The sequence below is a fragment of the Crocuta crocuta genome, unplaced genomic scaffold (assembly GCF_008692635.1).
Source record: "Crocuta crocuta isolate KB4526 unplaced genomic scaffold, BGI_CrCroc_1.0 scaffold163, whole genome shotgun sequence".
Classification (NCBI taxonomy): Eukaryota; Metazoa; Chordata; class Mammalia; order Carnivora; family Hyaenidae; genus Crocuta; species Crocuta crocuta.
The window spans coordinates 1,140,814-1,155,847 of NW_027529533.1; the positions used below are offsets into that span (position 1 = coordinate 1,140,814).

The following is a 15,034-nucleotide window of genomic DNA, read 5'->3' on the forward strand; positions in this document are numbered from 1 at the left end:
CTGAGCCATCCAGGTGCCCCTAGAACTGCATTTTCCATTGGAGTGATCAGATTTTACACTTCCCTGTTAGCACTGANCTGATATCACACCTTAATCTCTCCTAAGATTTATAACTAACTGCTATGTTGAGTACCCTTAACCTAATAATGGAAACAAAAGGGATCTGTTCGAGGTAAAATGATCCTGTAGTTTCTGTTCGCCCCTGGTATGACAGAAAATTGATTATTCAGGTGTCTGGAGTGACAATCCTGAAGAAATGCAAGACCACCTGTTTTCTGAAATATCAGGTCTCTACCTATTCAGGCTACTTTTACTTTTCTGTATATACAGTATTTTGTAATTAAGAACTTAAAATCTATGTCTTGTATACCAGAATACTAGAAAGTAGAACACCTGACTAATGAGTACTATTTTCCTCTAGCATCTCAAGTAACAAAAAAACGCATAGGACTCTAGCCTTGTGATTACACAAATCAAGAACAGAGTGCACACCTATTCATCTGAATATTGTTAAATACAAAGTAATGAAGCATTTCTAGATATGCAACTAGAAATCACACTTGTCTCCAGCTTTAGTGAAGTGCTTAGAAAAGTTTATTTTGTGCTTAGTCTATTTTTCTAAAGCATCACATTATCATACATCCAAAACTCTTCAATGGTAAAATATTTAATATTCTAAAGGCAAGGCCTTTAAAGAAAACTGTTGTACATTATGATACCATAGAAGTCTAATGGATTCACACAGCAGCAGCATCTAGAGAAAAGGGGACGTTACAGAAATTGTCTATTACATGATGGGCAAGGGATTCATTCTGAGTTATGGTCTTTCCCCTTCTTGTAGATAAGACAGTTCTTCCTGCCACCCGACACCCCACCCCCCTGTTGCTGTAAGGTGAAAGCAAGCTCTGTGCTCTTTGAGGTGTACAATTATGTTAAATGTCCCATCCTGCTGATGCCCACCTGTGAAATAGTACACAATAACAAGTACAGCAGAATACAGACTTTGTTCCAAAACGTAAGAATGCTATGACTCTTAAACATCAAGCATACAAAGACTTTCCAAAATCAATTAAGAACTTTGTGTGATGATGAATATACAGTGAAAACATACACCATCAGATGCTTTTTCCTGAGTAGAATGGTAACTTTATTTTGTATCAAATTAGGCTTCTATGAATTTTCAAAATGTAAAATATCAAGGCTTTTCTACAAGATCAAATAAAAATCAGGCATGTTCACCTTCATATGCAAAAAAACAAACAAAAAAAAACCCGAAAAAACACCAAAAACAAAAGAAGCTAAGTAGAGGTTCAAATAGAATGACATAAAATCTGAAATGAATAGCCAAAATTTTAAATTGTCAGTAAACAGCTCTTCAATTTTAAGGAACCCTCAGTAAACTTCAGTTTGAAACAACAAAAAAGGACTATTTATTTAAGCATGTAAAACGTTTCCAGAAAATTATCCAATTGAGAAAATGAAATATGTAACCTGTGAAAAATATAAACCATACAGTGAACAGAGGGGAACAAAAGAGGCAACCAACCTTTATAGGAATCAAGACGACACCACAGACTTATATAAAAACTCCCTAAATCAGAATATCCTGTATTATCATGTGTAGAAAATTAAAGCAAGGTAGTCTTTATTAGTTGGATAATCTAAAAATATGAAGAAATTTTGGACTGTATTTCTGAAATGACCAGTTGTCATTGAAACATATCTATTGAGTCAATGGGCAAAGTTCCCACTTATGGGAAATATGGGTTTTTTTCACACAGTGAAACTGAGAAAAATTATATCAAATGAGAAATCTTCTCCAAAGTAATCTCCTAAAATACCTCAATAATGGAATACTCGAGAAATGTAATTTTTCACCTCAGAAGACCTGAAACAGATTATTAAATAAACATACTCAAACCTTATTGCTTGGCACAAGAGTTTTCAAAAATTAAAGAATTGTTTAAACCATCATACTGTTGTTCTTAAATCCTATTTCAAACTTTTTTATGTAGTGCTACTTTTATTTTCTGAAGATAGTCTGTCCCATCTAATGACAATCTAGACAGAACCCTGTAATGTACATGTGTGTCACAGTTTACTTCAAACCAAAAGAAGTGATCCATCTTCTGTTTCTGCCCAAATCATATTATGGTATTTATAAAAATTAACTAGGACTGGTCTGTGGCCAATGAAGGACCCACAGAACGTTGTCTTATGGTGTTCCGTGGAAAGTCTTTGTTTGTTCCTTCTTTACTTCCTGCTTCCTCTTCTGAAACATCTTCTTCATCAGCTTCTTGTTCCTCCTCCAGTTTTTTCAAAGGTTGAGAAGATTCTGGTAATAATTTTTCTTAAAAATAAAGACCAGAGGGGATTATGGGGTATAAACTTCCAGTGATAAAATAAGTTACAAAGATGAAAAGTACAGCATAGGGATAAAGTCAGTAATACTATAATTGAATTGTACAGAGATAGACAACATTCATGGTGAGCACTGAAACAAAAAAACATAAAGACCCAGAAATGCTGTTTTTTTGTTGACGTATTAGAGTTGCATTAGAGTAAAATCAAGACACGATTCACAGGCCCATAAACTGCTTTGGCATTTATTTATCAATGATAAGTTTAGATTTCCAGAAGGGAAAAAGTTGGCTTTAACAATAAGTGAACACCATAAAAATAAAAATTGGTTTGAAAGATCCATTTCATTTACCAAATTCATTGTAATTACCTGTCTGTTTAAAAATTGAACCGAAATTAATAAACCAGAATTAATGCTGTGAATGTGGATGTTGTAAGAAGATATACTGCATTATATTATATATATTAAATTAATTTGCTGTTAAATCTTCTGGTTAATAAATACACTGAAACAAACTGCAACACTAACCTTGTTTCAGTTCCTAGGTGTACAGGAATTAGACATTTACAACTGAAGGTTTTATTCCTATCCATTTTTTTTCTTCAAGGAGTTTCACAAGTGTGCTTCCTCTTTCTCACGTACATAATTTTATTAAGGAATAATTACAAATAAAAAAATGTATAAAGCTTAAGCATATAGCTCAATGAATTTTTAACAATGTACACACACACACACACACACACACACACACACACCTTTTCCATTTCTTTTTATAGGACTTGTTGCTAGTTAACTTAAACTTTGAACACACCATGTTACTGAGATACAGAACACAGAATTGGGCCAAGAGGCTTTAGTCTGTTCAGTGATCCTAGCAGAGTAGGAAGGCCCTAGGGTTTAAGGCAGAAGAAAACACTGGAAGAAATGACCATATGGTGGGCACTCTGTGATTTGGTCTGACGTTGTTCTTTCTGTTGGGTTAACAGCCCCTTCCCTGCATCACACCCCACGCGGCTGCGGTGGGCACTACAGCTTACAACAGTAGTTCTCCACGGGGGGTGGTCTTGCTCCCCCAACCCCACCACTGCCAAGGAACACTTAGTTAGCACTATCTGGAGATGTTTTGGTTGTCACCACCAAGAGGAGCGATGCTGCTGCCATGTGGGATGATGCTGAACATCCAACAATTTACAAATGACAGTCTGTCACAATTAGGAATTATCCAGCTCAAAAGGTAAAAAGTATCCAAGTTGAGAAACCCTAGTTTACACAGACTGTTCCAAAATGTGAGCTCTTTACATAAGTAGATGCACCAGAAGTTTTCCAAAAGATAGGTGGGTGTAGGGATAAAGCATACTTCTTACTCTGGATTGTGAGCTACTGCTTTCTTAGCCATTTTATGCGGAGGGCTGAAAAGAGCAAAAATGGAGCAGGCAAAGGCATAGAAAATTAAGCAATTCAGAAACACAACATCTTAACATCTGAGCCTGAAGATCAGTCAACTCTGCTCTCAGACTTCCTTGCTACATGAAGCAATAAACTCCGATTTTGCTTAAAGCCAGAATGAGTTCAGTCTCTCCCAAGCAACTCAACATCTAAGCTAAACACAGGCATTGGAAAACAACTCAAATCACGTGGCCTGCTGTAGAAGGGGTGGTATCAAAGTATGGGTTAATATCTATCAGTTGTGCCACAGATTACTTGAAATAAATATATTGTTGGCTTTAAGGTTTTTCAGTGATATAAATATTAAATGTACATTCATCAAGTTTTAAACTGTCTTTTAAGTAACCTGTGCTCACATTTCTTTCTCTACAGGTCAGTGGCTCTTGCTGGATAGAATGAATTCTTCCCCCATACATGTCCTTTTCAGTATTGATGCAACTATCTAGGAAATGAAAAGATAACCTGTCAGCTATCCAATGGACAAGGTATACTGTAAATGCAATCTTGACTGATTTCATTTCAGGAGTTCTGACCTCAATAAATCCTAAAGTCACGAAAGGCAGCACAATAAAAATGTCACGTCCGAAGTCTACTTTAGTCTCTACTCTCTACTCTGTCACTTCTTTGTGACCCTGGAAAAATAGTTCATCTCTCTGAGCCTTACTTCCCCCAGCCACAAAATGAAAAGAGTATCACTCATGCAATCTAGAGAGCTGCTGAAAAATGAATGAGAAAGCACAAAGTGAGAGTTCTTTATAAACAGCAAGCAGGAGAGCTTCCCTAACAGTGTAATTTTCAAGATTAAAAACAAATGCTGAGAGTCAATTATATTAAGACAGATACCAGTGAATACTTCTAATTATATCAGCTCATCTTGTAGTACAGTTATCAACGCAAATCCTGAATCAGCTACTACAGGAACTGCTTTCCCCAATATCCTACCAGAAAAACTTCGACTTGGCTATGATACAAAGAAAGCTTTCAAATGGGGCCACTATAATAATAAATGACTTCCAGAGTAGAATATATTCACCTTTTTCTGACTCAAGTATATTCAAATGAATCCATGAATATTATGAAGTTTTCAAATAAAATGACACCATATCAGTGTTATTAAGTACCTGCAAGTTATATGCAATGTTACAAGTCTCCACATTACAAAAGCCAAGAAAACAACTATGTTCCAAAATCCACCAGGCTGGTATTCTTACATGAAATATATATCCCCCATGCATTCTGAGGTAAACTACTATTCCACATTTAGAAACCTAATCTAGATGGGCAACTTGCTATCTGTGTGACTGTGTTCACAGAAATGAACAGAATTATAGCAAATAAAAAATAAACATTAAAAATATACTTACTGGAAGGGTATGGCTGTGGTCTACGCCTTTTTGAAGGAAAAAGGCAATCTGCCACAAATATCATACACTGCAAAAATAAACACAAGAAATCTGAATGTATATGATAGAGCTTAGTGTACCTACATTCAGTCATCAGATTTTTAAAATATTTTTCTTCCATGTACTCCGAAAATGAAATACTTACAAGTCCCAATAATAGTCCTGAAAGCAGAGTTGCTAAAGCAAAAACTGTATATGATCCCCAAACTGGTAATCCAAGGTCTTCAATAAAATAGTTATGGCAAGTCTAAAATCAAAAGGAAATAAAAAACTTTAAAAACTTGGTTTTTTAAAAAACAGAGGTAGGGTTAAAAATGTTTTAAATAGAAATAAACTCTAGCCCATACCCTGATCCACATGGATAGCTGAAAGAGTGCTGACATACTACTCATCCTGAAAGAAAACAGTATAAAAAACTGAATAAGACACATACCTTTGAAAGAGAAAATGTGCATATCTAGATCTTCTATTTTTCAGCCTACAATTTTCCTAACATAACAGATTTTATTGCTGGTGTTAATCAAGATTAGTGACACATCGCTGATTTCAAGCTGTATTAAGAATTCCTATTAATGAAAATTAACAGTTCTTGAACTGCTGTCATTATATGATGTCCTCATAAAGAACACTTGGTAACTTTTTCCTTTTCCCTACTGCTCTGACATTAGCGTTACACCTTGCATCTGATTTCTCCAATATACTCTGCATAATGGGTTACAAGCTCTAGGGAACCAGTAGGCTAACATCAAGTGTATTGTAAGCAAATGGCAACTCTTATTCACCCTTAAAATCCTCCAAATAAGCAGAGAAGGGAGTCTGAAGGAACAACTGGGAGTATTTGTTGAACTTGATCCTTCCCACCTAAGAATTACTCCCCGTTTGTATTAAATAATTTTAATTTGTATTAGTCTGATATCTTTTAATGATATACAAAGAAATTTCAAAGGAAATAAACGCTAAGACATCATATAAGCATAAATAATTATTATTTTCACACAAACCCAAGTAGTTTAGACAGGCAATTAGAAAGAGGCATGCTCCAAAACTAAGGAGGGTTTGTTTCCTCTGTGGCCCAAGAGTTGCCACCAACACATAAATCAATTCACACCTAAGCCAAAGTTCCTGTATGTGAGATGATCTACTCCGACTACCCATCACTGGGTGGGTGAACCTGCCGACACTAGAAATGTCTCTCACTGGACCCACCAATAATAAAGCCATGGACTGCTGAATCCCTGAGGATTCGACGAAGGCATACAAGTAACCCCTTCTTCTACTAGGAAGGGTAAGATCTGTCTAGGAGATTTCAAACTAAAAAATCAGTGGCAATTTCAGTTTGACACAAAAATGTGGTTCAATCATGTTGCTTCTGCCACGTAAACTGCAATAAAGGAACAAGGAACTGAAACATAAAGCAATGTGTAGCCTCACTATAATCTGCATTAATTTGATTTTATTAGGAATGCTAGGGTCTGGGGGCTCAGTAGGGGAACTTCTGACAAGTACTGGACAATGCAATTTACAGATTTTCACAGGAAAAGAGGTGAAAAGCAGGGGTGCTAAAGAGAGATCCTAGTTCAGTACCACTTAGGGCTGATCTTTCCTCCACTCCCAGAATCCAGAGCATTTTTATCTCTTACACCGTTGGTGTAACAACTCTCCATCCTCCAAAGGCAAAGGTGGGGAGGAGACAGGAAGAGATAATTTAGCCAAAGCAGGATGAGTCCATGGAGACCTCAGCAAAACTCAGTATTTCTGGATGCCTCTCAAATGACCAGTGAGGATTTACACCCCAAAGGCTAGGTGGAAACATGCTTGCTACCTCCAATCCTTACTACTCCATATATCCAGCTATGTATTAAGCCCAGTAGTTACTCATACCATTAAGTTCACTGTTCATCCATTCTATTCAACCAAAAAATTATCAGATGGGTAGAATAATGCAAACACATTAAGAACTGAGATCTAATGGTAGCAAGAGTAGGTATATATTTTAGGCTTCTCATTCAAATACTAAACTCAAAAGATAGCTTTACAAATTACATTGCTCAGGAAGATCGATTTGTTTTTTATGATAAAAATGACCATTATCTAGAAAGCTAAAATGTTCCTGAAGAGGCTTTCAACTTAATTCTAGTGAATGCCTCCTTCTAGCTTAACAAGGATCAAAGTATTTCACTTAGAAGAAAAAGTCAAATTAAAAATATCAAAGTAAATATGAATGGACCTTAAGAGTCCAAGAATTAAAACTGAGTATGAATACTTTATTTCCACAAAATATTACTATCTGGTCCAATTAATTCTGAAATTAATAAAAGAAAAAAAATCCCTCATACTTACAGAACAGAACCTGGACCAAACCATGATGAAACAGGTTCAATATTCTTCCACTCTTTCTCACTTATAAAGTTTATGAAGTCCTTCTTAGTCCTTGGGCCCTGATAGCGCCTAAATTCACCATCTTTACAACTAAAGAGAATCAGAATCAAATATTAAACAGCACCAAATAAATAAACTTTGTATTTGTTTTGTTATTTCTTTCACCTCATTTTACAATCAACCCTTATATTCAAAATCATTAGTAATGCACAAGTAACATATTACACTAATTACCAACTCATAACATTTTGCAATTATACCTCAAAATATGTGGTAATGCACATATTAAAAGGATAACTACATGAAAAGTTGTTAGTGTCTGGCACTTAGTAATTATTAACTACTTTGAAGCTATAGGTTAAAAATTTAAGACATTTTTCTGGTATTTTCAGCCATAATCATATCATTTAAACCCTGCTACTTTAAACTGCTGGAGGTATCTGAAAACATTTCCTTTCCGCATATTTCAATGATTCTATTCCTTTCTTCCTGACATCCACCTCTTCCTTCCCCTTACCAATGTATGGAGTTCTTATAGGGTCAAAAATGCTCTCCCTGCTCCCGCAACTTCACTATTTCCAAACTACTCTAAATAATACTGCCAGTCTAGGGGAGCCTGGTGACTTAGTTAAGTGTCCAAATTCACCTCAGGTCATGATCTCACAGTTCATGGGTTCCAGCCTCCTATCAGGCTCTGTGCAGACAGCTCAGAGCCTGAAGCCTGCTTTGGATTCTGTGCCTCCTCTCTCTGCCCCTTCCCTGCTTGTATCTGTCTCTCAAATATAATGTTAAAATAATAACAATACAGTCTAATCCTACAAAATACTTTATCACTTAAGTGCAAAAATTTTCAAGAGGTCACTACTACCTACAGTAAGGTTACAGAATCCTTTACCTATACAGTGCCAAAGACTACAAGGAAGCCTCCCTTCAAAAAAACAAAGTTTTGTAAAGACAATGGCATTTGAGCTAATATTGAATAGGTAGGATTTCAACAGGCAAAAATTAGAACCAGTAAAAGGGGCAAGTAGAGAAAAGGACTGAGTGAAAAGGGACAGTAGCACTTTTGGAAGACAGAGAATATACATATGAAAAGACACAAAAGGAGCAGGGGTGAATACAAAGGTATAGGGAAACAGATACAAATATGGAGAAAAAAAAGATGCCAAAGAATAGTGAGACACAGACAGAAAAAAATTGCCAACTTGCTTTCAGAACTTTAAACGAGGAAAGTACCTCCTGGCATTCAAGCCACCAGCTAGATGAACTTTAAGGTATAGTGCCAGTATAGCATACCTCAGAGGTATCAGTATCCCCAAGAAAACGTGATCGTAATAAAGCAAGTCAAAAATGTTTTTGGTTTTCTAGTGCATATAAATGTTTACTATACTGTAGCCTATAAACTATATAATAGTATTACATCTAAAAAATTGTACATACCTTCATTAAAAAATACTTTTGTGCTAAAATATGCTAAGCATCATCTGAGCTGTCAGCAAGCTGTAATCACTTATGGACCATCATAAGACATACATAATGAAAAAGTATGAAATATTGCAAGAATTAACCAAAATGTGACACAGAGACACAAAGTGAGCAACTGCTACTGGAAAAATGGCATAGACAGACTTGATATAAGGTTGCCACAAACCTTCAATCTGCACAGTATCTGTGAAGCACAGATAAATGAGGTATGTCTGTACAGATTTGAGATTTCCTGTCCCCAGTTTCGAAGATAAATTCAAAGTAAAAGACCTGATACAGAAGACTACATAATCGTGTTCATTCTGACTTAACACTCAACCATTTCACCTATTAATGTCTGAAGATTGAGCTATAGCCCTTTCTTAGCTAATTTTTGAATATACCATGTTCCTATTTATGACCATTCATGAGATGATCCAAAGCATACAATGCTTACTTCTGCACTCTTTTGAAAATTCTACTTCTGAGGCTGCGCTTATATCCCATATTCTCCAGGAACCACTCTACCCAGGGATTTTTTTCCTTACCAAACTTTCTACAGGACTTATCACAAATCTGGGTTCATAATCATTTACCAGATGCTATATGGTATCACACCATTTCATGTGAACATCACTCTCCAAAATAATTACAAATCTCTGAGACAAGGAACTGTTTAATACATCATCCATCTACCTAAAGACCCCTAGGATAGTATTAAGGACTGAATATACTGAATATAATGCTCTTTGAACATGATTCAGGCCAGAGGCCTTCCATTCGCATTATACGATGTTGCATTCTTCTCCATAACTACAGAATCTTCAAATACTTACTGATAAATAGTAGGAAGAGCAGTTATGATAAATCGTCCACTCAGTCCTAAAAATGATAAGGCAAGATTAGAAATAAATACAAGAAAGGACACAAAACACAATTTATATGAGCCAAAAATCACTTACTACTTAAAAGTTGATTCTGAATTATTTAAATACTAATAGGGAATGAATATGAACTGATACCTAAAAATAGCTGAGCTTTGTAACAATGAACAAAATCCCAATTATGTACTTCAAGCAACTTTAAAATCAACACTACTTCAGATTACCTCAATTAAAAGTACTTAAGGCTTAAATACTGAATATATCTGTGAATATACATATTAACATTTGATCAATTATACCCCTATGCGATAAGACTATCAGCAATGAGTCACAGGGCAGCACAATATAGTCCTGGTCGTAGACCTAAAATCTGGGTTCATAATCATTTACTATGCTATATGGTATCACACCATTTTATGTGAACATGAAGTAGTCTTAGACCTAAAATCAAATGAAATTCTATTTGCCATTCAAAAAACAAAGAGTTTGTGCTTGCTTCGGCAGCACATATACAAAAAACAAAGAGTTTAAGATGTTAAAAATGGAAAATATTTTCAATCTTTCCTAAGATGAGCAATAATAATATCAACCATGTGTTAAGCTCTAATATAACTGAGAGTTGATCTCTCTATGCCTCAGTTTTCTCCTATGACCTACCTCACAAGGTTGTATAACAATTATGTAATAAATGCAAAACACTTGGAACAGTACCTGTACTCAATAAATATTAGCTATTATTACAATCTGGGATGGGAGCATAATCAACCCAGGTTTAATGTGACCAAGATCAGGTTAAGATGAGGCTGGTCTAAGAAAGGAGCATCCTTAAGAGCAAGGCCTGCCACTTGTTCAGGAACCCAAGTCAAGAGTGTATTTGACCTCACAAACATGAGGCCTTTGTATTAAAAGCATGTCCTCAAATCACAGGTTACTAAATTTGAAACCCAATTCAGAGACTGGGATCACTTGTCAGAGAATGTGCCCTTGGCTCTACAAAAAACCTCAACCACATGCTCCTTATTCTGAAGCCTGGTATATGGATACAAATGATGGTTTGGCCAATGTCCACCTAAACCACAGTATTCTAGATCTTCTCAAAGGCATCTTACATGCTACTCTGGGATCTGGTATACAAAGGAAAAAAAGATCAAAGGCAGTTATATGGGCCAGTACAAGGAGAGGTCACTTAGAGCAACACCTAAAAGGAATGAGCTGCATAGACAATCATGGAATCTGTGTTGGTGAGTCAGCATAAGTACTGCAGACAGTTATGCAGTTATGGGTTGTTGTTTTTTTAATTTCTTAATGTTTATTTATTTTTTGAAAGAAAGAGAAACAGAGAGAGACAGAGTGCAAGCCGGGGAGGGGCAGAGAGAGAGGGAGACGCAGAATCCAAAGCAGGCTCCAGGCTCTGAGCTGTCAGCAAAGAGCTGGAAACGGGGCTCTAATCCACAAACCCAACTGTGAGATCACGACCTGAGCCGAAGTTGGACACTCAACGGACTGAGCCACCCAGGCACCCCTGACAGTTATGTTTTCAAAACCTAACGAAAGGTAGTTAAGAGCAAGTGATGTGGCAAACAGGATGAACACATCAACCCAATATGCAAAGACTAACCACAGACTTACAGTACCTGGCTGCTCTGTGACATCTACTTTTGCAACATTAACCTCAAGATCTTCTCCCCATTCAGCAAAACTTTCCCATTCTGGTTGAAGATTCTGACAAGCAGGACACCATGGAGCATAACTAAGAAATAAAGTTTAAAAAAAAAAAGTTAAGCATTCTATATGACCACATAGATATAAAAATTCTAAATGTGTAGTTTGTGAAGACTATTTTATACTAAAAACAAGATAGCAAAGTGATTAACTTTGTGAAGATGAAAGAGTTTTTTAACTGTGGGACCAACATTCTGGGAATCAAAACTATAACTGATGATGCTCGTCATATAAAAGTAATACTGAGAGTAAGTTCTTCAGACACAAAAATAAGTTCGTAAGTTCACATGCCAAACAGTCTTTTTTTTTTAATTAGTTTATTTATTTTGAGATGGAGAGAGCGCGTCCACTTGGTTGAGCAGTGGAGAGGCAGAGAGACAGAGAGAGAGGAAGCAAGACCTCCACACTCAGCTTGGAGCCCAAAGCTGGGCTTGATCTCTTGTCAGTGAGAACATGGGAACTGAGCCACCCAGAAGCCCTCAAAACAGCTCTGTGAAAACCTTTGAATTTCTCTATGAATTTCTGGTAGCCACCAGAAAACTCAAAACCAAATTTGGAGTTTACCTGTTTGAATAATTTGCGCTACAGGAGTCACAAAGGCAAGGTGCTAGGAGAAAAATAGGAAGTGCCCCCAGGCTGCAGTGAAAAAGGAAATGCATGCCCCTTCTAAAGAGGGGAACCGCCATTCAGTATGATTGCCAAGAGGGGAATTCTGGCTAGATGGCAGGCTCGATCGTATTTAAAAGAAGCCAAAAAATCTGCATTTATGTAAAAATGTTACCTCAAAACTTAACCCAGACACAAACAGGAGACAGGCCATGTAAAATTCCTTTGGCCATTCCTTGGTCAGTCAGTTTCTAAGACCTCAGGCTTACAAATCTATGGCCAAGTTTATTAGCATTTTAATCACTCCTCTGATATCCAGCATCTTTGAAGGACCTGATTTTTATCTAGTATTTATTCTTCATTTTATTGTATTTTATCTTCCAATTTGCCTCAGTTTTTCATGGAACTGAGAAGAATAAAGCCTGTACTTGTTGAACCCAAGAGTTCGGTTTCTGCATTTCACTATATTTTAACTTGGTTATGAAAATAAAACTCCTGGAAGTAATAGACATTGTGGAACAAGACTAGTACCACACATAAAAACAAAAGTCCTTCACAACATATCCTATTTCAGTGAAAATATCTGTGTAACAAAACTGATCAGGATGGGTTTAACACAGGTAACAGACTTGTATGAAGAGAAGACTATCATTAGTACTACTAGATCCCCCTTACAAATTCCTTTTGCTTCTTAGATGATTTTTAAAGTCTTACCTCTAAATCAGTAAGCTAAGGCTTTAAAAAAAAAAAAAAAATAAAAGTTCTACGGTATAGTTTAATTTCACAGAAAAGTTCTAATTCAAATCCCCAAATACTTAACTTTTGACTACTGTATTTATATACATTGATNACAGTTCATGGGTTTGAGCCCATGTCAGGCTCTGTGCTGCAGCATGGAGTCTGGAGCTGGCTTCAGATTCTGTGTCTCCCACTCTCTCTCTGCCCCTCCCCGACTCGTGCTGTCTCTCTCAAAAATAAGCATTAAAAATTTTTTTAAAAACCCTCAAATATTACTTGACTGTATTTTGTATACAAATTCATAATCACTTTTGTTTACTCTTTATGAAACTGTAAATATTTTATGGGCACAATCTAAAACATTTTATTCATGACAATAAAAATCAAATGTTGTCCCTGGTTATATTTCCTCTTCCCTGTAGCTTCAATGTTGCCTGAAAATTAATTTCACTAAGTTACAGATTAAATGTATACTATATAAACATTTTGCCCTATCTTTTCTTCCATATAAATGTTCTATGCCTTTTTTGATTTTATGACTCAAAAGTTATTGATTTGGCCTTCTGCGCTCTCCGCTGGGGACATTCACCTCCATCCATTAACTGGCAACCCAAGCATACAGGAAAACATTCATTGAACCCTGTTAAAGAAGTGGGCTGTTCTAACAATTATTGCATACCCACTCGTAGGCTCTGGAGACAGAAAGAAATCCAGTATAGCAATACCAGGACAGATTAATTAAAACACTTAGGTATTTCTGTCACCTGTAAAATGTGGGAAATAATACCTATCTTATAGGATTTGTAGAGAATTAAATAGGAAAATGTATATAAAGTGTTTAGCAGTGTCTAGTACAGTTAACACTCAATAGTATTTACTAATATCACTAATACCACTATCAATAGTACTACCACCATCACCAATTTAGCAACTAAAGCAAAGGCAGTTTATTTTCTACAGATGCAAAAGGGACATTATTATAACAGAATCACCACAGACACATGATTTCCTCCAAACAGTTAAATGATGACCAGATGGTCCTAAGAGTTTATAATCACACTCATACATTAACTTTATTTTTTATTGCATTTACACTCAGACATAAGAGTGACAATCCAAGACACCGAGCAATCAGTACTTTGCAGAAACACACATCCAAAGGAAAAATGAGATGTTCAGAAAGAGAAACAAAAACAATATAAAGCAAAATAAGACTTATAAATAATACAAGTTGAATTTACTCAGCATTTAAAATAAAAATACTTAATCCATAAAATAAAATCTAAAAGAAAAGAGTCTTAAATTCCAACACTACGAATAGACTTTTAAAGGATAATTAGACAAAAGGAGAGGAGAAGTTCTGCTCAATTTCCTCTTTTTAAAGTTTGGTGAAAAGTTAAGTCTAGAAGTTTGCGAAGGATCATTCGAAAATAAATAACTGTATAGGAACTAATTAAACCAACCACCTCCACCCCGCAAAGTCATGAAAAGTTGAGAAAATTCGAGGTTGAACTCTATCTCTTAGGCGCACCACAGTGCCAGAAACGAAACCTGGATGCACACTTTGGAAGAAACTTAATACTCCCTGGTAAGAAATGAGGGGGTGAGACCAAGCCAACGGCCGATCCGAAGAGGAGTTTAGGGATCTGAAAGAGTCTCAGGCACAGGGTCGCCGGCTCCGAATGGCAGTTCTGGGTAAACTGGGGCCCGCATGAGATGACTGCAAGTGAAGCGGGTTCCAGATTTGGATCCAGGATCCGGGACCTCCCGGCCCACCGAGGGGACCCTAGACGACCGCCCCACACTCACAATTCTATCATCCACTCTCCTTCCAACAACTCTTTCCAGTTCTCGTCCGTGATGATGCGCACGTCACTCCGCCGCCCGTGGGTCCAGGGAGCCCTGCAAACCAACAGCAGCAACACTGCCACGAAAACCACGGGACTCCTGGAGGCCGTCATTTCTGCAGCTCGCCCACCCTGCAGCAAGCGCAGGGCACCCCCCCCACCTTTGCGCAGCCTCTCCTCACT

The 15,034-nt window shown here is 36.7% G+C and overlaps 1 protein-coding gene across 2 annotated transcripts; it reads right to left on the reverse strand.

Annotated features, from left to right (window-relative positions):
* Positions 1-571: 571 nt before the first annotated feature.
* TMX1 (thioredoxin related transmembrane protein 1) lies at positions 572-15,034 on the reverse strand. 2 transcript variants are annotated; one of them, XM_077761241.1, is made up of 8 exons: positions 14,814-15,034; positions 11,573-11,688; positions 9,891-9,936; positions 7,552-7,680; positions 5,559-5,604; positions 5,357-5,458; positions 5,173-5,239; positions 572-2,350 (listed from the first exon to the last, which is right to left on the reverse strand). In XM_077761241.1, exons 1-8 carry the CDS (start codon positions 14,963-14,965, stop codon positions 2,172-2,174), a joined length of 837 nt encoding a protein of 278 aa, XP_077617367.1. In that variant the 5' UTR covers positions 14,966-15,034; the 3' UTR covers positions 572-2,171. The 2 variants fall into 2 exon arrangements, with proteins under 2 accessions (XP_077617367.1, XP_077617368.1); XM_077761242.1 differs by lacking the exon at positions 572-2,350 and adding an exon at positions 2,399-4,250.